Source organism: Impatiens glandulifera, chromosome 6 (genome assembly GCF_907164915.1).
Source record: "Impatiens glandulifera chromosome 6, dImpGla2.1, whole genome shotgun sequence".
NCBI lineage: Eukaryota > Viridiplantae > Streptophyta > Magnoliopsida > Ericales > Balsaminaceae > Impatiens > Impatiens glandulifera.
The window spans coordinates 46,102,844-46,129,077 of NC_061867.1; the positions used below are offsets into that span (position 1 = coordinate 46,102,844).

General features: G+C 31.2%; 3 protein-coding genes across 3 annotated transcripts; 1 reads left to right on the top strand and 2 right to left on the bottom strand.

Annotated features, from left to right (window-relative positions):
* Nucleotides 1-6,345: 6,345 nt before the first annotated feature.
* LOC124942226 (mitogen-activated protein kinase kinase 9-like) lies at nucleotides 6,346-7,456 on the bottom strand. Its single transcript, XM_047482687.1, has one exon. It carries the CDS (start codon nucleotides 7,380-7,382, stop codon nucleotides 6,423-6,425), a length of 960 nt encoding a protein of 319 aa, XP_047338643.1. The 5' UTR covers nucleotides 7,383-7,456; the 3' UTR covers nucleotides 6,346-6,422.
* A 13,230-nt stretch (nucleotides 7,457-20,686) lies between these two features.
* Nucleotides 20,687-21,829, top strand: LOC124943688. The gene has a single exon (XM_047484163.1). It carries the CDS (start codon nucleotides 20,687-20,689, stop codon nucleotides 21,827-21,829), a length of 1,143 nt encoding a protein of 380 aa, XP_047340119.1.
* A 3,610-nt stretch (nucleotides 21,830-25,439) lies between these two features.
* LOC124941101 lies at nucleotides 25,440-26,234 on the bottom strand. Its single transcript, XM_047481371.1, has one exon. It carries the CDS (start codon nucleotides 26,188-26,190, stop codon nucleotides 25,459-25,461), a length of 732 nt encoding a protein of 243 aa, XP_047337327.1. The 5' UTR covers nucleotides 26,191-26,234; the 3' UTR covers nucleotides 25,440-25,458.

The window sequence follows — 26,234 nt, forward strand, 5'->3', positions numbered from 1 at the left end:
TATTCTCTTTATTATACATTTTATTATTGATCATGATTGTTAAATGATAAATTAGTATATTTGTTTTTATAGGGCTAAAATAACTTACTATTCCTAGTTGTGAGAAGTTTTTTCAACAAATATCATATTTCATTCCTAAAAATTTAAGCAAGCCATATCAAAAACTCATGATAGCCGAAGGTGTTACACAATCAGTTATATTAGACAAATAAAATTATGTTTGAATATATTAGATTAGGGCAGCTCCAAAGTTTGAAAAAAATAATTATAAAGACGTAGGTAATTATTGATTATTTTGTTAAGGTTTAATTAAATTACAGTACATCTCATTGGAAGTTGTCTTTTTACAATCGAGATGTCTAAAAAGAGCGGCACACGCAATATATTTGTAACTAACAAATTTGGCGAGCTATTCGAATCGATGTGCACGACAACACTCGCACGTGAAAAAGAGTCACGATAATCCAACATAACTGAAAAATATGTTAAAATCTATAATAAAGAGAAAGTTAGATTAATTTTATGTTATGTTTCTTTAACCTTTCGATTTAATAGCTTAATTTTCGAATAGATTAAAGACAAATATTTATTTTGCTTAACCAAAATGATTATATCGTTATTTTAGTTAGGGATAATTTAATTAAAAAAATATAATTTTTTTAAATAAATAAATAAAATTTTAGTACCATTTTAATATCTTATCACAATTTAAGAATATTAAATTTGGTGGGAAATGAATAATTTATTCTATAATTATCGGTGTGAACTGTGAGCCATTTGCACTAGTTAGCTGTCAAGGAGAAATAGGCATGGCTGCATTCAACAGGTGTATATGATATTTGCAAAATTGTCATTTTAAAAGTAGTTCATTACACGCAATTTGGCTGGCAATTAATTTATTACATTTAATAATAACAAACAAACTCCATATTCTTATCCATCAAATTTGCCCTTATCTTTTGTTCCTTCTCATATTTTTTTTAAAACTTTTCTAACATATTGTTTTTTATTTTAATCTAGTTATATTTAGTGAGAAGACGCACCCATTAGAACAGTTCATCATGATATAATTGGCCCGGATATTTGTGTGCTATGAACATCACACTCTTATTGCAATAATCCTTGAAATAGATTATCACGAAATACTGGTCATGTTTAAAAACACTTAAATGTTGAAGGTAGTTAGAGCCGATCGAACCAATGTTATTAAATTTATTAATATATAAATAACTAAAAAAAATTCTTAACATTATTTTATCTAAATTAATACTCAATAAGATGTTAAATATATATATATTTGTTCAAACCTAGCTCAATTTCCGAAATTAGGGTTTCAGAATAGGGCCAATATTTGTTAATACTTAAAAGATCCTCATAGAGAGGAGGTTAAAGTGCAAATGGGGAGATGCAAAAATAAAATGGACTACAAACACTATTGAGACCACTTAAAAAGTTACATAATTTATGTAGGTTCCTAGATAGATACATAATTCACCAATAGAGTTTGGTTGAGAACTTGAGATACAGGATACTTGTTTAGAGAAGGTAAGATATTTCTAAATCTACTTCAATGAGGAAGTAAATGAGAAAATTATTGATAAATTTTTAGGGAAATTACGAGAAAATGAAAGCAACAAAATGTACAAATTCAAACATTAAGGAGAATAATGAGAAACTCGGGGAAAATGAAATGTGTGTATTTGCTATAGTTTTAAAATCTGACCGGATTATCAACCCGGTGAAGGGATTAGGTCACTGGATTACTGGTTCAACCGGTGGGTCAACTGATTCAACGAGTGAGTTTCATATAATAATAAAATAATAGAAAATTAAAAAAAAAAACCATCAAATTATTCATACAAAATAACAGTTAAAATAGAGATCAAAATTCAAAAATATTGTTTCGCAATTACAATCTGTTCATGGAGGGACAACACAATTAAAATAAACAAAAACTCTTAAGTCATGGATTAACACAATTTATAAAATAAATACCAACATTGACCAATAATATGTAAAAATTGTATTTTAAGGTGAATGAAAAAGTTTGTCATTTTCCGTGTCTACAACTAGAAATCATTAATTTACTCACATGAAACTATTAAACCCAATGGGAACAAAAAAACGGTGAGAGAGTGATAAGTAAGAAAGAAAATAAGTGATTTTTTTATAAAAAATAGGATAAACCCGTTGGGTTAATTTGGGTTGCCGGATTTTCGGTTTAATCGGCTAGTGATTTAATTAGGTTGATTACATTTCCGATTTTTTCATCAATCTAGCTCGATTTGACAAGGTGAACCGGGTTTCAAAACTATGGTCTTTGCATTAAGAGAGTTCAAATCAATAACAATTTTAATTCTCGTGAAATGTTTTGATTTGATTATATTTTTTTTTTTTATATTTTATAAACTCGATGTTGTATTCATTTTTATTATAGTTTTATTCTATTGAATTTGTGATATATCATATAACAACTCATTTTGTATCAATGATATTTAGGTATCTATAATCTTTATTGGGGTCCAAGTTAAAAAAAAAAAAAAGTCTTATTATTAATAAAAATTTCTATTTATGCTAACTAAACTACATAAAAGATTTGTATAGGTGTGAAAACTTTTTTTTATAAATTTATTTTAAAGGTGACTAACATGATTGCTCATTATTTTAATTAATATTATTTTTAAATAAGAGCGTTTTAAGTGATAGCACTCATCAATCTGATTTATGCAATAAAAATAAAATTAATTTTAATAAATTAAAAATTGATTGGAACCTTTAAGATTAGATACTTCCAAGAGGCAACAAAATAGTGAGTGATTTTATTTTATTGTTATTTTTGCCAAGTGTGAGTGAATATGACAATGAATGGAAAAGAAAAAATAAAATAAAATAAAATCTGATAGGGGCCACGCACGCTTGACGCACCAATAACCTAAGAGATGACGCACGTGCTGAGCAAAGCAAACCCATTCACTCTTTTCCAATTTCCTTTTTTTTATATATATATATATATATAACTAATTGTTCCCTTATATTAAATAATATATCATAAAAGCAAATGTTCTGGTTTTTAATTACAATATTTTATACTAAATAATATTGTTAACGTATTTCTCAAAATAAAATATAAAATAATAGAAAAACACCATTTTCAAATAGGCTCCTCATCATCACCATATCATATTATTGTTTTCTTGTTATAACTATGTAAATTATTATTATTTATATAAATTTAGATTATTTCCTAAATATAAATCATGTTTTTAATAATTAAAGGACAAAAACAACGTTCTATAAGCCTACAATTTAATTGTTTCAAGAGTTATTTTTAAATAAAAATATGTAATTAAAATAAGACATTATAAAACTCATGATAATATTCTATTATGTTTATGACTCTAAATAAATCGATCATAACCAAAAATATGTTTTAACGAAAAAATTTCAAAATAAATTGAATTGAATTTTAATTTGTTAAATCAAACCCAAAATTCAGTTATTTCTATACAATTTTGATAATTTATTTAAGAAATTCAAATTCACAGAATATATATATATATAATATGTCACATTAATTATGTTTAGGGTAATTAAAATTATTGATAACTTTTCTGGAGCATAAATTTCCATCTATATAAATTTTTTTCAATAAATAAAATCCATTAAATGGCACCTATCCATTATTATTATTATTATTATTATTATTATTATTATTATTATTATTATTATAGGAAAAGGAGTTTGGACAAGTGGGTTTTAATTTGAAAATGACTTAGATGAGATTTGTGTAGTTGTAGCCACCACGGCACCAACCTAATTCAAATAATTAGATAACTTTGTTAACATTTATATTTTATTAATCTTTTTTTCATTTTTTAGTTATTATATATATTTAAATACTTTACAAAGATACACATATCACACCTCCAAATTTCATTTCTATATATCACATTAAAAAAATCATTACAGCACCTCTAATCTAGTTCGTTTAATCTAAAATTATAATAAATTTGTTAAATAATATTTTTACATAAATACTTTAATAAATAAATAAATAATGGAGTGGAGTAGCTTACATCATATCATCTGCCCGGATTAGGACAACCCACCAAACTCTACCGCTTCTTTTAAAATGGACCTTAGTGAAAGATGAGGTCTGTTTGGATGACGTTTTATCATCTTATTAAATGTTTTGTTGTTTGCAGCTCATTATAAATTATTATTTTTATCACCTACATATGTCTACTATAATCTAACTAATTATATATATATATATATATATATATATATATATATTATCATTAAATTATAATGATTCTCAACAATAATAAAATTAACAAAAACAAAAAATCATAACGAACCTTCAACAATAATTTTAATTTAGATTGGCTAATCACTCATAAGAGGTAGATGAAATAATTTAACTTTACGGTAAAGGAAACGATTTCATCTAAAAGCGCTTTAAATTTAGGCGGGGAATATAGTTGTGAAATGTAATGTTAATTTTTTTTTTAATTTTTAAAATAACTTAGACTTTTTTATATAATTTAATTTTTACTTAAAAACAATTTTCTTTAATAATTATGGTTAAATTATTGTATTAACTCCCTAAATAACTCAAATGGTTATTAAGGTCTTGTTTGAGGAAGTGGTTTTTTGGATTTTTTCTGGGTTTTATCCAAAAAACTCTTGTTTGATAAAAAGTAGAAAAAAACTGGTTTTTAAAATTTAAATACTAATTTGCCCTTTGACTTTAGAAATATGGTGTAGGTGAGAGAATGATGGTGGAGAGAGAAGATAAAATTGAAGGGTAGTTTTGGTATTTAAATGATAAAATTATTTGATTTAATGGTTGATAAGATGTTTGGGTTTTGGGATAAAAATTGGGTTTTATCCCAAAAACTCCTTCATCAAACGAGGCCTAAGAGATTAAATGTCACATTTTTTATCCTCACTTAAAACTAGAGAGGTTTTTCGATTTTTGGGTTATTGGAGTTTCTCAGTTCAGATTCTTCGAATTTTTATTTTTTTAGTCAATTCGAAAACGAACCAAATTCGAATAAACTTTAATAAAACCAAACTGTTCTAATTCGATTTTTTTATAATTGTATAATTATTTGATTATATGATATAAATTATATAATGTATAATAAAATATAAAATAAAAATGAATTCAATTTTTGTTTAGTTTTCGAGTTGAAACCTCAACTCGAAAATTAAATTGAAAACCATATTTGAATTCGAATTAGTTTAAAATTTTATTCGAAAAATAAAAAATAAAATTTGAATTCGATGTGAACTATCGATCGGAAATTCATTTAACCCAAATATTGAACACTCTTATTTAAAATTATTTTAAGTTGAAGTAAATATAACGACGATAAAATTACGTTAATTTCGTACATTACAAAAATAAAATTAATTCTCCTCATGTAAATATTATATATAAAGACCTAATAACACAACTTTTTTCCGTAAAAAGAAATATTAATATTCAATAACATTATAACATAAAAGTGCCTACAATTTACTTGCTTAGTAACAATTAAGAAAAATAAAACATATTTTCATGAAATCACTATACATGTTAATAAAACATATATATATATCAAATTTATTCATCAAATCACTGTAAGAATCAAAATTCATTATTTTCTTGTCAATATGTTATTATTGCTTATTATTATTACTTATGTTTTATTATGCTCACTATACATGCTCACTATACATGTTTCCAACAAGCCGACAATCTAGAGATAAGTGTAAAAATATTTACAACTTAACTCAGCTAAAATGATCTTTTTAAAGTTTTATATTAGTTAAAAAGTCATAATAAGGTCTCTACAATTTATTCTCTTTTCACAGATGAGATTTTGAGGTGATGTTGTGTTTTTTTGGGTATTACATTTTATTTTGTCGGATCAGATTTGTCGTTGTGGATCGTGTGATGTTTATATCCTTCAATTGTGTTGGTGATCATTTATAGAATTCGTGTTCGTCTTTTTTTTCCAGTAAATGAGATGGTGTATCGGATCTAAAGTTATTTTTTATTTTTTTAAAGAGTTTTTAGAATTTATCATTAGACCCATTTGCATTTTTCTTGTTATTTTGTTTATATTTGTAGATATTCAGTTATCATTTGACATAACTTTTTTTAAAGATCTCTCGAATAAAGATTTCACTTAATCGGACACCATTTAGTTTGTTTATTCCATTTTGATTACTCTCCTTCATCGCTTATTGTTATAAAACTCGTAATTTGACAATTATATATGAATGTACAAAGCTAAAACAAGGTTGTAACAAGTTATTCTAACATATTTTTAAACTATAAAACAACATTAATAACACAAATGAAAAAAAAAAATCAAAACTTTATGGGTCCATTCTTCATATTTACAACATTTTATTTCATAACCATCCTAATCCACCATCTTCTCCAACGACACAAAAGCATGTTTCAACAATTCCTCCGCCGTCGACCTCTTATCCGACTGTTTCTGTAAACAACATCCAATAAAACTCCTAAAAACCTCCGACGAACTTTCCGGCAAACTCGGCGGCTCACCAAAACATATAGCACACATCAAAGTAGACCAATCTGGTCTCTGACCAGGTGGTAACAATGGAAAATGACCCATATAAAGCTCCATTAACGTCAACCCTAAGCTCCAAATATCAGCAGCATACCCATTATAATCTAAACCATAAGTTTCTGGATCAAATCTTTCCGGACTCATATAAGCACTAGTACCCACATAAGAATTACATGCATCAAGCGTCCTACACATAATCTTACTAACTCCAAAATCAGCAATTTTCACATCCATTTTCTTATTCACTAGTAAATTCGCAGGTTTGATATCACGATGAATGATCTTATGCCCATGTAAATAACTCAACCCATTAAGAACTTGACGTGCGATTGATGAGAGAGATGATTCATTGAAAGTTCCTTTTGTTTGAAGAAGATTTTGTAGTGTTCCTGCATCCATATATTCCATCAAGATCGCGATATCTCCGTTGATGTTTTCGAAGATGTCGTTGCATTTGACTATGTATGGAGAATCGGTCCGGCGGAGGATTTCTTTTTCACGGTGAATTTGACGGCGGATTATTGGATCTGAATCGCTGTTGACGAATTTGAGAGCGTGGATTGCGGATGTACGTTTATGACGAACTTTATAGACGGTTCCACTGTTACCATGGCCGAGTACTTGGAGTTTTTCGAAGTCGGTTGCGATTGAAAGAGATGATGAGGAGGTGGTTGTGGAAGCGGTGGAGATTGGAGGTATGGGTATGGGGAAACGTGGGCGGCGATCGATTGTTTCGGGTAATGGAAGCTTGAGATTAATCTGTCGACGTTCTCTTACGAGAGCCATTGTTAAGTTCAAACAGAGTTAGAGAGAGAAGATGGATTTAGTCTGTAAATAATAGAGAGAGAGAGAGAGGAAGGTTGGAGGAATTAGGACTTGATGAAGATGATGATGGGTTTTATTTTATTTGAAAAATACAAATCAAATTTGAGTGATAAAGTATGAGGAGAAGATCAATTTTAAACCTAAAGTTTTTTTTTAAGACATTCAAACTAAATCTAAAGAATGAGATAATGTGAGTTAAATAAGAATGATAAATTTAAATAATTAATTTTTTTTAGAAATGTTTTTTTTATTGTGACTAATTCCTGTTACGACAAGTCGAACTAAGTCAGTTTAAACTCGAGTTCAACTCGATTAAGTATTTATTAGATCGACTTGAACTCGAACAAGTTTATAAATTTGAGCTCGAATTCGAGACTCGAATATTAAACGAGACGGCTCGTGCTCGACTCAAATTTGGTCAAAGTCAAACTCAAGTTGAGTTTTGACCGAACGACACGCAAGCAACTCACCAGCAACTTAACTCATTTGCAGCCATAATCCATGCAAATATAATTAAACACATCACCCGCAAACATATTTAACCAATTTAATTAAACATCTTCTTAAACTCAAACTAGGCTAAAAGGGATAGAAGAAGTATGGAATAATTAACCTTATCAAACACACTTTGTTATAATTCTAATTCCTAATTTACTAGAATTAAAATTATAATTAAATTTTAATGAAATTCAACTAATGTAATGTAGGTATATAATTATGAATTTTATTCTTTTTAGATAGAAATTGAAATTTTATTATTTATTTTTACTAAAAATATTTTTATTATTACACTGCTGTTAAATAACATACAATATATAATTTTTAATCTACAATTTTAAAATATTCAAACTAATATTTTAATTTAAAATTATTGATTTCTATTATAATAATATTTTCAACCCATAACCCATATTATTTTTTTTAATGAAAATCAAACTCTATACAAAAGTATTGATATTTGAAATATTATAATAGGTTGAAACAATAAAAATTAAACGGTAATTCAATGACAATGTCAATTTCAATCATCCAAAATAGACCATTAGTGTTAATGATTCAAATAAATTAAATTTTAACAAATATATCTTAGTGTTTAGCTAATAAACTTGAGCAAACTAGATTTTTTCCTTATTAATACAATAATAGAATCTTAGAAAGCGATATAACAACGAAGATACATCGTTCTTGCAAACACCTCATAATATTGAGAAACAAAAAAAATTATCATTTTTTTTTTTCAAATTTTAATATATTTTTCTTCAGATTTCTACAAATATAGACAATAATAAGAATATATTTTAATATATTCTAAATAATAAAATCTATCTATTAATCACTTTGAACATCCTTTTATTTTTCTTTATTTATTATATTTAGAATACTTTGTCTCGATATAGAACCAATTCCTACTCAAACTACCTTTCAAACAATTTTTCTTTTTACCAAGTCTCATTTTGTATGTAAATAAACTTTAAGTCCTATTTTGAATAACTCAAAAAATTTATATTTATTTTGTATATTATTTTTCAAGAAAAAATACTTTTTAATATATCCACGTGCTGTGAAAGTCCACTTGACAATCACACCAAGTAAGTGCCAACCGCCAAGTGGGCCAATTTATTTATTATAATTTTAAAAGCCATCACATATCTCTATAAGACTGTAAAATGTTATCCCTTATCCTATTGTACCCAACTTTCCACATCGGTTGGCTGCAATTTTAACAGTCCTATATATTTCATACTTAATTTGAGATGTTTAAAAAAGAAAAAATACAATAGATGGAGACGGTATGTATTTAGATTTGTGTCGACACGAGAACACAAATGTATGAGAATTTTAACTGATGTATGTATAGATAATGATAAAATAATTATTTAAAAAAATATATATTTTATTTTTTTAATCAATAGATTGAATGGTGTGATGTTTGCTTATGCTTTTTATAAATCAAACCGAACACGACCTAATTGAGTAATGGATAGTTAAGAATAAATATTTAAGTTTTATTTATTTTAGGACACTCAAAATACTTTATTTATTTGTTTTTTTTTATGTTTTGTGAATTTTTTTCTTTGATTAGGTTTGTGGTTGTGATTAAATAATTCATATCATTTTCGACGTTCTTTAACCCTCCTAAAATATAAATAAAAAATCAACTAATTATATAGATGATATTTGCAGTTTTCTAATTAGTTGGAGGATAAAATAAATAATTTTTAACCTTTATCCGTTTGGGTTATTTAAATAACTCTAACCATTTTAATATCATTTCGCTCATTTTCATCTAACATGTCAGTTCATTTATTAATAAAAATATTAAAATATCAATTATGAAGAGGTTATTCAAATAACCTCAATTTAAACCTGCCCTAAATATTTTTCTTTACATCTAATTAAATTGTTACTTGATTTATTACACTTAGACCTACAAATATTATACGTTTTTTAAAAAGACATTGAAGTCAAGGTTATAATTGAAGACCTAACGTGATAACTAACTACAATACGAAAATTATGTGAATTAAATTTAGATTTCAGATTTAATTTTATGAAGATTAAGATAAAAAAAAGACATTCAAGATAAAAAATGATTTAAAAGAAATTTATTTAATAATATATTATTAGGTTAGAAAACAATTATGGAAAATTTTCATTCTAAATCTATGTTTTTACGTTTCAATTTAAAACGATTTACTTGATAATAAAAAATCTGAACTTTAATATCTTAGACAATTATATCTTATTATTTTTAATATATATATATATATATATATATATATATATATATATATATATATATATATATATTTGAGTATTGAGCAACACATTTAAATCATATTTTGTTTTTATTTAGGAGCAACAAATTGAGAAATAATATTAAACTAAATCTTACTTTTAAAAGGAGAATAAGAATTTTGATTATTAAACTAAATCTTACATTTGAAGTGGATTTGATAACTGAGAGGGTCATATTAGCTTACCATACTTCAAGAAAAAAAAACAGAATAAGGATGAAATAAATAAAATATTTGTGAAATATTATATTAACTCTACTAATAAATATTAAAAAGTAAAAAGTATTTTATCCTTAAATTTTTGTTTTCTTTATATATAAAAAGATATGATAAATTGTTGTTAGTCTTGGGCCTCTTGGCCCAATATAAGCCTTGACTGTCAACTGTCACATTTAAAATCTTTTCCATTTTTCTATTTTTAAAAGTTAGAGGTTTAAATTCTTCAACCTGGTCCCAAATCTAAATATCAAGTCTAATTGTATGCGAGACTAAATCAGAATTCAAGAAAGACCAAAATGACTTACTCATTTTGCACTGGAGCAGAATATTTGGAATGTTTCCATTTTTTATTGCAAAATTTGCAAATTTGAGTCGAAATAATTTTGCGTTTAAATAAATTTTCTAAACTCGTATTTTAATTGTGACAATCTCTCCTCCAAACAAAGTTTGTAACTTTTAGGAAGACGTTACTCTCCCAAATAATATTCCAAAATTATTTATCTTGAACCTGTCTCGATGAAGAATGTCTTTTATAAGCACGAACAAAGAAAGCAAAACCCTAATTTGACAGAATAAATTCTATTGGGACAAAGAGGCCAAACTAGGGTATCCGCCTCCTCCTAAAAAGGAAGATGGATTTTCCTAATTTCTTCCATAATTCCCGAAGGGAATAAAACCTTAATTTAATTCCAATTTCAAGACCTATAAGAAGAATTGATCAAGTCTTTAACAAGAATGTTAGTGTAATTGACATCTCTATTTTTCAAAATAAGTTCCAAATTAGGAAGCCATTTATCAGACCAAACATCAACCGTCTTTCCATTTCCAATGTTCCAGTGACATCCTTTCAAAAGTAATTCTTTACCCCATTGCAAGCTATTCCAGGTTTGAGACCTCTTTTAGCACAATTCTATAAAGAACCATCATTGAAATAAATGTCTTTGAAAATTTCTGCTCAAAGACATTTAAGTTCTTGAATTAATCTCCAAGCCTACTTAGCTAAGAGTGTCTTCTTTTGAAATTCAAAATCTTTAAAACCCAGACCCCTGTTATTTTTGTTTGTTTTAAACAAGTTTCTCCCAAGAAATTCAGTGGATCTTGTTCTTTCCATTACAATCCCACTAAAATTTGCAAACTTTAGATTCTAAGAGTTTAGAAAAGATTTTTGGGAGTTTAAAAGAAGTTATGACAAAAGATAGAATAGTTTGTAAAATACTTTCAATAAAAACTTCTTTACCAACCTGATTTAAAAATTTTGTTTTCCATCTTTTTACTTTGTTGTCAATTCTATTCAATATTGTCTCGAAAATGTTTTCTTTAATTATTTTTCAATATATATATATATATATATATATCATTCCAACACTAGTAGAAAAATGATATCAGTAAGGACTAAACCCGTTTCAGTAACGACTTATAATGCCGTTACCATTCTTTATCGAAATTAAGGTTACTTATATTTATCTAATATCTGTAACGAGTCTCCAATGCCATTACAGATATGTATATCAGTATATTGCCGTTGATATAAGTATCAACTAGGAAGATCCCCGTGCGATACACACGGATAAAAATATATTGTTACAACGTCCTACGTTCATCAAATTTGGTATTCAATTTAAAATATAAAGTGTTATTAGTCTAGTTGGTTAAAGAGTTGTACTTGTTTTTGTTAGGTTGCGAGTTCGAAACATACCTATAGCATTTTTATTTTTATTTTTAACCGTTTTAAGTTTATGGACGGGTCAACCCACAATTCGACCCAAGTATCCATTTACTCTCACATAAATATCCAAATTAACCACAGCTCTCGACCCGACAATCCGGACACTTTAAAAATTAAGCATCATTATATATATATATATATATATATATATATATATATATATATATATATATATATATATATTATTTAGTTAAAAATTTGAACTTTTATTATTAAAATGTCTTGCGTTCATCAAATTTGGTGTTGAATCTTAAATATAAAGTGTTGTTAGTTTAGTTGGTTAAAGAGATGTACTTGTTTTTGTTAGGTTGCAAGTTCGAAACCTACAAATAACATTTTTAAATTTATTTTTAACCGTTTTAAGTTTATGAGCGGGTCAACCCACAATCCGACCTAAGTATCCATTTACTCTCACATAAATATCCAAATTAACCACAACTCTCGACCCGGCAATCCGAACACTTTAAAAATTAAGCATCATTATATATATATATATATATATATATATATATATATAGATAGATAAGGACTCTATTAGTGACATTGCCGTTACTGATATGAGTATCATTAAGGGCATTGAGCAATACTATAGTCGTTACAGATACTAATATCAGTAACGAATCTGTCAATGACATTGTCGTTACTGATACAAGTATCAGTAAGAGTTCTGCCAATAACATTGTCGATAGCAGTAAGGGTTTTGTCAATGGTATTGTCGTTTATCAGTAAGGGTTTTGCCAATGATATTGCCGTTACTAATACTAGTATCGGCTCTCCCTTTGCCAATGTATATTTAAATGTATTTTGTTTTTATTTAAATTGTAATTTGAGATTTTTTTTTGTGTTGAAATAGAGTTGAAATTGATATATTGAAACAAACCCTATTTTATCAAATGTGATGAAGTTTTAATTAATCAATTAACTCTTTTAAATATATATTAGATAAAAGTAATTCAAATAAATTAACTTTTATTATTTTTCAAAAAATACAAATTATTTCATTTTTTCTCTCTACTTAGTCTCTCCACTCCCAATCTATTCTTAATCCACTCCACTGCATTTTTATTCAATTTCTCTCTCGGGTCAATTTCTCTTAAATGATAATATATAAATAATGTTATACGTAAATTTATAAAATAAAAAAACTGCACTTACCTTTAATTATTATAATTAAATGTATATAAACATTGAAATTTAAAACAAATAAAATAAGTTCACTAATACATAGTCTAATTTTTTAAAAATCAAATCAATAATACAGGTTAATGGCAACTGTACTATTCTTTATTGATTAACTTCAACTAGTATAATAACAATAACAATATATTATCGAACATAAAATATATAATAATACAATAGTAGTCCTAAATTATAAAATAACGCCGTCTAAATCCAAATAATATTTTAGACCTAATCACAAAACGACAAATAGATGAAGAAATAAGTGATACATGCATCTTTAGATCAATCCATATTAGTCTTGTAGACTTATTGGGTTAACGCTTTGCTAACGGTGAAGTCAATCGAGGGAGGCAAGATTTGAGATTTAGGGTAACGACCAGTGAAAAAGATTTTCACATGGTCAAACGGAAGTATATTAAAGAACGGATACAATAAAAATTAAAATAAGAGTAAAAACAATAAATTACTTCTATTGTGCGACTCTTAAGTCCCATTGAAATGATTTTTACATGGGAGAATTAATTGGCCGAAGAAAAAGAGAAAAGAGAAAAGAGAAAAAAGAAATGAAAAGAAAATTAAAAATAACAAAAGAATGTGTAATGTTGAAAATAACTTTAGATAATGTAATAACAATAACAATATATCATCCTCTTGGAAGGATTTTCACAGGAAAGTTAACTGGTCAGAGAAGAGAAGAAAAAGATGAAAAGAGAAAAATAAAAAATAATAGAGGAAGGTGAAATGTTGAAGATAAATGAGACGGTAAATAAATTAAATGATATGTAGTGAAAGTGTGAAAAAAAATTAAATAAGTGATGGATAAATGAGATAGATAAGATTTGTTTGAACGAAATATTGTATAATTAAAATAAATTAATAAATAATATAGACGTGTAATCCACATGGCATGTCACTTAGTTTAACATTGCTATATATTTCTATTAGTTTAAATAAATTTGATACATTTTGATAAGTTCTTCAATATAAACAAAAATATTTTCAATAATTGAATATATATGACACCTCAAACTAAGTTTATAGATAAATATGATATTATTCCCAAATTTATATAGTTCACTTACATTGACATATCAAACATTTATTTTATATTTGTATTTTACTATATAAATTATTCTCATTTAATTAATTTTAGTATCAAACAATAAAAATTTCACTATTAAAATGAGTAAATACAAAAATATAACGATATAAACTAACAATAATCAAAATTAACTTAATTTAAATAAACATATTATAATTTATATTACCAGCAAAGCAAACCAAACAATTATTTAATCTCTCAAATTATTGTAAAACAATATACCTCAAAAAAAATGTAATGCTTTTAAAGAGGTAATAATTTTTATTTTGATAAAAAATTATTAAAATATAATAATAAAATAAAAATTAATAACTAATAATTTAAAAAAATATTTTAATATTTTAATTAATGAATTAATATATATATATATATATATATAATATAATATGATGCTTAATATTTAAAGTATCCGGATTGCCGGGTCGAGAGCTGTGGTTAATTTGAATATATATGTGAGAACAAATGGATACTTGAGTCGGATTGTGGGTTGACCCGTCCATAAATTTAAAACGGTTAAAAATAAAATTATAAATGTTATAGGTATGGTTCAAAGTTCAAACTTGCATCCTAACAAAACAAGTACAACCCTTTAACCAACTATGCTAATAACACTTTTTATTTTAAATTCAATACCAAATTTGATGAACGCGGGACATTTTAACAATATAAGTTCATCTTTTTAACTAATAATATATATATATATATATATATATATATATATATATATATATATATATATATATATATATATATATATAATGATGCTTAATTTTTAAAGTGTCCGAATTTTCGGGTCAAGAGCTGTGATTAATTTGGATATATATGTGAGAGTAAATGAATACTTGGGTCGGATTGTGGGTTGACCCGCCCATAAACTTAAAACGATTAAAAATAAAATAAAAAAATGCTATAAGTATGGTTCGAACTTGCAACCTAAAAATTGTGGGTTGACCCGTCCATAAACTTAAAACGGTTAAAAATAAAATTAAAAATGCTATAGGTATGATTCGAACTTGCAACCTACAAAAATAAGTAAAACCATTTAACCAACTAGGCTAATAACACTTTATATTTTAAAATCAAACCCAAATTTAATTAACGCGTGCGGGACATTTTAACGATATAAGTTCAACTTTTTAACTAACTAATATATATATATATATATATATATATATATATATATATATATATATATATATATATATATATATATATATATATATATATATATATATATATATATATATATATATATATATATATATATATATAATGATGCTTAAATTTTAAAGTGTCTGGATTGCCGGGTCGAGATCTGTGGTTAATTTGGATATATATATGAAAGTAAATCGGTACTTGAGTCGGACTGTGGGTTGACCCGCCCATTAACATTTTTACCGTAATGTTTTTTTCACGTTTTTTTATACATAATTACTCGTGCAAATGAATAGATACATGCTAGTTTATCTAAAAATAGTGTGAAATGATATTTTTGATATAATCCAAACTAAACAAGCTAATTAAACTCCACCATATTCATGTTATAAGTAGTCGTCAAACATAATTTTTGCAAAACTGTGTCCTACCACTTTAAACGTCCCCCCTACAAGCTCTAGTACCGCAGTCTTCATCGTCAAATACCCCAATGACTGATTTGCTGCCGGACCCGGTTCCGGTGCCGGAGACTCGAATAATGGCTGTACCAGCTCCCGTTGACTATGTGTTGCAATAACAGAGCTTGATCCATGACCTGGTGCAGGGCAGTCGAGATGCACGTCAAATTGACAGGGAGCGCATCGGTAAAGCCATTGGGAAGTTCCGAGATGATGACAAACATCGCAGGAGAATGTATTTCGATATGTAAGGAGGAGCAAAGGTGAGATGAAGTTGGTGAGGATGCAAGTTATGATTCTTAAGAATCAATGGTTTGATAACGCATTGGAGACATAAATCAAAGCTACAAGTAGAACAATGGTAACTGGTGCTATGGATATTACAGGCGTCGCAGATGAATTGGCCGCTGGTGTAAGCCGGGGTAGGGGTGAGAATGAGTCGGTGGTAAGGATGAGAAGGGTGGGTTATCTCTTGGTTTAGCGTATCCATTCTCTCTCTCTCTCTCTAACTCTGTTTCTGTTTCTTTTGCTCTTTGTGATATGTGATGAGATGAGAATGGATGAATGAAGACGATGATTATGTAATGGATGGATAATAATGATATTATTGGAAATGACTTTGAATAGTCAAAGTAAACGGAGTTGTAGGAGTCTCGTTTGGTCTCAAAAGTCATTGATCTTAATACTGATGTCTATTCATTGCAATGACTTTGAATAGTCAAAGTAAACTCATTCTACTTTCTTTGTTTATCTTCATCATTTAATCTTCATGAAATTTTGAGGAGGAGCCTTCCACAAAACAAAATCTCTTAGAATGTTGGAATTTCTGGCTAAAAGATTTTGATAAACTTAATAATATGTCTGAGTTAACTCTTTACTTTCATTTACAATTCTAAAAGCACAGGATTGCTTGTTATCAATCCCAATTGTTTCTTTTCTTCCAAATAAACCAAGTAGTTGTAATACCGCACAAGGTTTGATAACTATGAGTTTGTTCTTGCAACAATTTTTGAATCCAATTTTGGAAAGATAATTCCGATTCAAACAAATTATGTTTATCAATCTCAGAAGATGTCCAAACTATTTCTGTTCATTTGCATCTGAAAACATGTTCAATTGTTTCAACTTCTTCGTGACATAAATGACATAATGGAAATTATGTCGAAACAAGTTTTCTTTCGTAGGAAGAAAATTATGATAAACTTTCCAAATAAATATATTAATTTTTGGTAGACATGATATTTTCCAAGAGGTTGATTAGAAGTAGAAGCATATCATTCAATGTGGCATCTTGATGATTTACATGGTAGGCCGATTTTATGGTAATTTATCATCCATCGTATGAGGCCAAATCAGTTCATCATTTTGTAGGAAGAAAATTATGACAAGCTTTCTAAATAAATATATTAATTTTTGGCTGACATGATATTTTCCAATCCTTTTCCAAAACATCATTCATTATTCATTGTGGCATCTCGATGATTCACATCGTAGGCCGGTTTTATAGTTAATTTATTATCCATCATATGAGGCCAAATCAGTTCATCAAACCATCGTTGATTATTTTCTTAAATTAGTAGTTAGGGGTTCTAAACAAGGATATGTTTAGATTAAGTAAATAATTGTACAAAATTATTTAAAAGGACGTATCTGCGACTGCGTTGATATAAAACTAAGAAAAATCTTGAAAATTATCAAAAAAGTGTTAGAATTTAAATATAAATTCCAAACGTGGCCTTAACCAAAATATTTATTTGGGAAATATCCCGAAAATATTAAATATCATTTTCTAACATTTCTGAATTATTTTAAAATGGATTGGGGGTTCCAAAATTACAAAAATAATTTTGGATTTTAAAAAGTGGAACCAACAAGCCTTATGACCGGAGTCCTAAGGTCTGAGTCCGTTTTAACCGATTGAGGCTCGGAAAGACTCGGACGGGCTCGGGAATGAGAAGGTCTAGATCAGGGCTCGGGAGCGTGGGTCCATGGACCCGGAGGACTCGGTCTTGGGTCCAAGAGGCTCGTTCTCGAACTTTGATTATTTGTTCGAGGGACCGGAGGGCTCGGTCTATGGGTTCAGGAGGCTCGGTCCTGAACTCAGACTGCTCGGTCCTAGGTTTGGGAGGCTTGGTCCCAGGTCTAACTTTCTCAATCGTGGACCTATGAGGCTTGATCCTAGGTCAAACCTCTTGGTCCTATATTAAAAACCTCGGCCGAATTCCTTAGTCCTTGCTCAAGAACACCGGTCTTAGGTCTCGATCGGATTCCTTAGTCATTGCTCAAGAACACCGGCCCTAGGTCTCGGTCCTAACTCAAGAACATCGGTCCTTGGTCTCGGTCGGATTCCTTAGTCCTTGCTCAAGAACACCGGTCCTAGGTCTCAGTCCTAACTCAAGAACATCGGTCCTTAGTCTCGGTCCAAACTCAAGAACATTGGTCCTTGATCTCGATTCGGATTGAGGATCCTCAGTCCTAGTTCTCAATCCTAGGCTAAGAACATCGGTCATTTGCCTTGGTCCAAGAGGACCGAGTGTTCTTGAATTGGTCACAAATTGCAGGTCTTGTATCTTTTGATACATATAATCATGATTTGTATGTTCCAATAAATTCATATGATTGTAGGGATTAAAATTCCTAACTCTAATCACGATAATCGATCAATACAAAGATAAATTTCTCAAAATCGCTTTTATGTCAAATTTTAGGATCTTTTGAATTAGGCCATCTCAATGTCTAATTCTTGTTCCATTAGATTTGAAATTATGAACAAAGTCGAACACAACCAAAACAAAACATCATTCAAGCTCTGTAACAACTTTTGAAATTAAAATCCATATCCATTTTTTTTTTCAAAATTTCAGCTAGATCAAACATGATCGAGATGTTGTTATAATGATCCGAAAATCATCCTAACATGTTTACAAACATGTTTAGCAACTATTTGAATAAAAAAAAAATTCAAGTTTAAGGCCCCCAAACATCAAATTCAAAAAATTAAGATTTTCAAACCAATTTTATATTTTTTTCGTTTTAGGTTGATTTGATCAAATCTCTTTCAACATAAAGTTCATACATCATCTAAGGAATTATTCTAAACAAAGAAATTACATGATTGAACCCTAGAACAGATCAAACTTGAAAAAAAAAATCCAATTTTCAATCATAAATCTAAACACAGAGGTTTTGGTTGCTTACAAACAGTTGGAGAACACTTCAAGGATGTATTAGAAGCTTTCCCAAAGCCTGAATCAAAACTTTGATCGTTGGAGTGGATTTTACAAAAAATCCAGTTCTTGCCCGAATCTTAATTCTTTGATTTAGGTTAAAAGATGTGATGATCGTTTGATATTCTAGAAGAGGATCACCTAGAAGGTTTATACCAAGCCAGTCAGTTGAGGAGGTCGAATTCAACTTTGATTTGATCACTGAAGTTCTTATCCCTAATTTGTTCTTATATTCGACAACTTAGTTCTAGGATAAGATAGGGATTCTAGGCTTAGGGGTAATGATGGCGAAGATAAGGTGATCACATGGGAGAAAAAAACTGAAGGATAAGTCGACAAACGAAAGAGATAACCTTTTTGGAAGATCGTTGACGACGAGCGCGGCCTCCGGAGTTTCGAAGAAGAAGCTCTAAAACAACGTCGTTTTGTCAAAAGGGAATGCAATGTTGCGTTCCGTTGGAGATCCTTCCGTGTTCGGGCATTTGAACTAACGGGGTTAACGTCTCATTAGTCGATCTAGTGTGGCCCTAGGCGCGCGCGTGCTCAGTATTCTGTTATATCTAGATGTGTGACGTCTTCTTGGGCGCTAGATGAAAATCTAATCCGATGTCCTGAATACTGCTGCAAAAACAGTTATTTGAAATCTAATCCGATGTCCTGAATTATTAGTTTATATCTGTAATAAAAACAGTTATTTGAAATCAAAATATTAATCCTTTTCTTGCATTTTTTTTCCACCAAAAATTCCATAAAAAAATATTTTTAGAAACATAATAAAAATTATGTTTATTATTTTTATTTTTATTTTTGATTATTTTGGTATTTATTTAATTGTTTTGAGCCATAAATTATACATCATTTATGTTTAAAATTCTAATTAAATAATTTTAACCTCTTATTGGGTTTAATTTGGATAAATAAATACAATATTTTAGCTCAAATTATTTTTGAATTTTTATTTAAATTTTCTAATTAGAGTTTAATTATCACAATAATTAAACCTAATTTGATCTACTAATTACTTAGAGAGGAATAAAAGTCGACCCTAGCAAAATTGCAGCCATCACGGCCATGCCAGCACCCAGGAACGAGCGAGAGGTTCGGGGATTTCTTGGGAAAATCCAGTACATTAGTCGCTTCATTAGTAAACTCACTTCCACTTGCGATCCTCTCTTCAAGCTTCTGAAGAAGGATCAAAAGTTTGCCTGGAGTGACGCTTGTCAACATGCCTTTGATAAGGTGAAATCCTATCTGCAATCCCCTCTTATCCTCATGTCTCCGAGGCCAGGAGTTCCTTTGATTCTTTATCTCATCGTCACTGAGTCATCCATGGGGAACATGTTGGCCCAAGAGAACGAGAACAAGGAGGAGGTAGCCGTCTACTACCTCAGCTAAAGGATGATCGGTTACGAGTTGAACTATTCTTCTGTGGAAAAAGTCTGTTGGGCACTAGCCTGGGTAACGAAAAGGTTGCGCCACTACATGCAAGCCCTCCCAATCAAGCTAGTGTCAAGACTCGATCCCATTCGTTTCTTGTTTCAAAGAACTATTCTTTCGCCGCATCTTGCTAAATGGATGATGATGATTTCAGAATATGACATCACATATACCGTGCAAAAGTCAATCAAGGAGAGTATAGTGGTTGATTTCCTAGCTGATCAACCAATCACCATTGATGACGATGATGAAGAGATGGTCTTCCCAGATGATGAGATTATGAATGTTCAATCCGAAGCGTGGAAGTTGATGTTTGATGGCGCATCGGGAAAACAAGGTTACGGCATTGGTATCCTTTTGATCGATCATGTTGGCACGCATAATCCTACTTCTGTTAAGTTGAGTTATAGTGTCACCAACAACGAAGCTGAGTACGAAGCATGCATTGTTGGGATCAAGTTAGCCAACGAGAAGAGGATTAGCAGATTGAAGGTTATTGGAGACTCGAATCTTGTAATCTCACAAGCCAACGGAGATTGGCAGGTCAAAGGCGGCAATCTTAAACCTTATCATTCTTTCCTCATGCGTTTAATCGCCAAATTCGAAAGTATTGTTTTCATCCATGCTCCAAGGAGTCAGAATCGTTCCGTTGACGCCCTTACAACTCTCGCGGCAATGACTCAGATTCCTGAAGGAATCAAGATTAAGCCACTCAAAATCCAACAAAGGTGCAGTCGCATCTATGAGAAACTAGTGTTTGCTAACACTAATATCTCAAGTAAACCTTGGTTCGAGCCCATCCAATCATATATCGAAAGGGGGGAATATCCTGCCCACTTTCAGAAGAAAGAGCGTCGCGCTCTCCATCAGTTTGCCACTAGCTATGTGGTTGTGGAAGAATGTCTCTATCGACGATCTTTTGATGGACAAAACATGCTTTGTGTAGATCAGGCGGAATCTACCACCATCATGGAAGAAGTGCATGTTGGGAATTGCGGTTCTCACATGAATGGCATGTCTCTTGCTAAGAAAGTTCTTCGGCTAGACTACGTTTGGCAGAACTTGGAACATGATTGCATTGGGTTCATCAAGAAATGTCATTAGTGTCAAATTTATGCTAATCTAAAGCATACTCCCGCTTCTCTCCTATATAACATGACTTCTCCATGGCCATTTTCTACATGGATAATTGATATCATTGGGAAAATCCACCCCCACGCGTCCAATGGCCATGAATTCATCTTGGTCGCTATCGATTATTTTACCAAGTGGGTTGAGGCTTCTTCATTCAAAATCCTCAAATCCTCCCACGTGGCAAAGTTCATTCGCAATAATATCATTAGCCGATACAGGGTTCCCCATTCGATGATTTCTGATAATGGGCGACACTTTCAAGGTAGTGTGCTCGAGCTTTTAAGCGAATTCAAAATCGAGCATCATAAGTCTTCACCATATCGACCGCAAACCAACGGGGCAGTCGAGGCTGCTAACAAGAATGTGATCTTAATCTTGAAGAAAACCACACAAACATATAGGGATTGGCATGAGAAGCTTCCCTATACTCTGTGGGGTTACCGAACCACCGCTCGGACTCCTACAAGCGAAACTCCTTATTCGTTGGTATATGGCAAGGAGGCAGTTCAACCCATTGAGTTGGAGTTGCCTACTCTCAGGGTTCTTCTAGAGAGCCACATAATCGAGGAAGATTGACTGAAGTCCAGATACGATCAACTATCACTCATGGAGGATCGGATGCTAGATGTCCTATGCAAGACACAAGTTTATCAAAAATGCATGGCAAGGGCGTTCAACAAGAAGGTCAAGCCTAGGCATCTTGTTGCAGGAGACCTTGTTCTTAGAAAGACCCGGGAGCTGCGGGACCCTAGAGGAAAATTTCAGCCGGCATGGGAGGGACCTTTCATCATCAAGCAGATCTTTTCAAGTGGAGCTGTTCGCCTTGCCACTCTCGATGGCGATGAGTGTTCATCCCCCTTTAATCTTGACACGCTCAAGAAATACTATGTCTGAGATAGAGAAATCAACGGCATGGGTTTGATTTGATTTAAAAAAAAAACATATCAATGGGGTTTTTTCATTTCACGTGTTCCATGATTGTCAAAGATGTTCCCAAATGAGGTGAATACCTAAGCCCATTTTCTTTCTACAAAGGGCATTTTCGGAAAATACGTATCATGAGTTCAACATCTTTTTTTTCTGCATTTGCATACAAGCATGCATTTCATGACACTGTCTTCGTACCCCTAGTTTCTATACTAGGGGCATTTTTGCAAATGCATTAAAAAAAAGTCTCAACGTGATTGTTAAGGTCAAGTTTCTTAAAAAAACATGTTCAGGACCTGTTAGCAAGCACGCTGAGAGAATTTCTTTCATTTTCCTTTCAATCCATTGCACTCAGAATTGAAGGAAGAACCATTGAACTACCTTTGGACCTGATTCCCCATCCTCAGGGGATAGGTAGGCAACCTATCAAATAGGTTCGGTAAAAATCATTCAAAATATTTTTATCTTTAGTGTGAAGAAGACAGCAATCTCTGTTGTCATGAACCAACAAGGACATTATGAAATGAGTAAGAGTTAAGACCAATTCTTAACCGAGGACTGTTTCCAAAAGCGATTTCAAAGTCTTTCTAAAAGACTCACGTAGGGAAGTCTCGTCTGTCAACTGCCTTCAAAGATACCTTGCGATTGTTGAAAAATCTATGTTTTCAAACCCTTTGAGACATAGCAGAACCCGAACCTAACCTGAAAGTTGAGTGGATTAGGAGAATTGTCTAGCTTCGCGAAAAGAGACATGCTCAAAAGAAAGAAATCAATGAACAAAGTATTCATCAAAAGGTTAAGACCTTGAAATCACCATTGAGCGATCTTGCTAGGCGTATCGATTCGGTCAGATATACCGATGATGCTAAAAGAAAAAAATCAATGAGCAAAATATTCATCAGAAGGTTGAGACTTTGAAATCACCGTTGGGCAACCTTGCTAGGCGTATCGATTCGGTCAGATATACCGATGATACTAAAAAAATCAATGAGCAAAGTATTCATCAAAATGTTGAGACTTTAAATCACCGCTGAGCGATCTCGCTAGGCGTATCAATTCAGTCAGATATACCGATGATACAAAAAAAATGTTGTAAGGGAAGCAAATGAAACTCTGAAACACTCGGCTCAAGGTGGTTCTAAAAAATGAATACTAAAGCTCTACCCCGAGCCCAAAATTCGGTCACTTGATGACCATTTCACAACAAATCGTTTGTACAAAATGCGGGGTTTTATTAGTCAGATCTTTCTGCGTTGAGAGGAAAAGAAAGAAGTCGGATTTCGTCTTGGCTGAGACAATTCAGAACTTTCTGCATGTCTTATTCGCTGAAAATGTTTCGGTCCAGAGCTAACCACGCGACATAAAGATCGAAGTCTTCTTTCACTGCTTGTGCATCATTTTAATAAAAGGCCCTAGTCTTCACTAGGGGATTTTGTTTTTAAAAGAGAAACATGCATTCACATTTTCAAAGCCCTGTGCAAGCTGATTCATTGTATTTGCATCACAGAGGTAAAATGCCCTAGTCTTCACTAGGGGCATTTTTTTAAAAAAAAAACAACAACATGCATTCATATCTTCAAGCCCCATACTGATTGTGTCATTATCTTTCACATCATGTGATTAGAATACTCTAGTCTTTGCTAGAGCCATTTTCAAAGTTCCATGCTAATACTAGTATTTCGTTTTATGTGTTTTTTTGTAATCCTTGGTTTAGAATCTAGTCTCCGCGATTTGGATGTTCTAATTCCTTCACTCGAGAAACTCCCACTTCGATTGTTCTTATGGTCATGAGACGTTGCTCTCTTTACCATTGTCCGTGAACTCCATCTTTTGGGTGTTTATGCGTTGTTGTCCCTGAGACTCTATCATTAATTGGAAAAGACCCAAACTCCGATCTGCTCTTGCAGTCGGATGGGCGATTGACTTCTTCATAGTCATTCATTGGAGAAAACCCCTGCTCCGATCTGCTCTCGCAATCGGGGAGGCGATTGTTTTCTTCATTGTCGTTCAACGGAGAAAACCCCTGTTCCAATCTGCTCTCGCAGTCGGGGAGGCGATTATTTTCTTCGCTATCATTAATTGGAGAAGACCCAAACTCCGATCTGCTCTTGCAATCGGAGGGGCGATTGACTTCTTCATAGCCATTAATTGGAGAAAACCCCTACTCCGATCTGCTCTCGCAGTCGGGGAGACGATTGTTTTCTTCCTTGCCGTTCAACGGAGAAAACCCCTGCTCCGATCTGCTCTCGCAGTTAGGGAGGCGATTGTTTTCTTCGCTATCATTAATTCGAGAAGACCCAAACTCCGATCTGCTCTTGCAATTGGAGGGGCGATTGACTTCTTCATAGCTATTCATTGGAGAAAACCCATGCTCCGATCTGCTATCGCAGTCGGGGAGACGATTGTTTTAAAACAATATACCCCGTGGTCAATAATTCTCACATCTAAGGATTGTTAGGATTGGATTAGTTAGATAAAAAAAATGTAACGATTTTAAGTAAGTAATAATATTTTTTTAAAATAATATTTATATATAATAATAAAAGAAAAAATAATAATTTAAAAGATTATTTTGATATATTAATTACTAAAGTAAATAATTTGATAAGAGAGAATGAAATGATATTTTAATTTAATTCAAACCAAACAAGCCGTTAACCTCCACCATATTGTTAATAGTCGTCGAACATAAATTTTGAAAAATTGTGTCCCACCTCGGTGAACGTCCCCCCTATAAACCCTAGTACCGCCGCCTTCATCATTGAATCCCCTAAGGATTGATTATTCGCCGTAGATGGAGGCGGTGCCGCCGCAGGAAATGTAGCCGGAGGCGGTGCCGCCGCAGGAAATGTAACCGTAGCCGGAGACGGTGCCGCCGCAGCAGGAAATGTAACCGTAGCCGGATACGGTGCCGCCGCAGCTGGAAATGTAACCGTAGCCGGAGACGGTGCCGTCGCAGGAAATGTAGCCGTAGCCGGCGCCGGAGACCTGCATGATGACTGTACCAGCTGCCGTTGACTTTGCAACACCCCATGCTGGCTCTGTTGTGTTGCTGAAGGGCAGTCGAGATGTACGTCAAATTGACAGGGGGCGCATCGGTAAAGCCATTGGGAAGTTCCGAGATGATGACAAACATCGCAGGAGAATGTATTTGATATGTAAGGAGGAGCAAAGGTGAGATGAAGTTGGTGAGGATGCAAGTTATGATTCTTAATCAATGGTTTGATAACGCATTGGAGACATAAATCAAAGTTACAAGTAGAACAATGGTAACTGTATCCGGTGCTATGGATATTACAGGAGTCGCAGATGAATTGGCCGCTGGTGTAAGCCGGAGTAGGGGTGAGAATGAGTCGGTGGTAAGGATGAGAAGGGTGGGTTATCTCTTGGTTTAGCGTATCCATTCTCTCTCTCTCTAACTCTGTTTCTGTTTCTTTTGCTCTGTGTG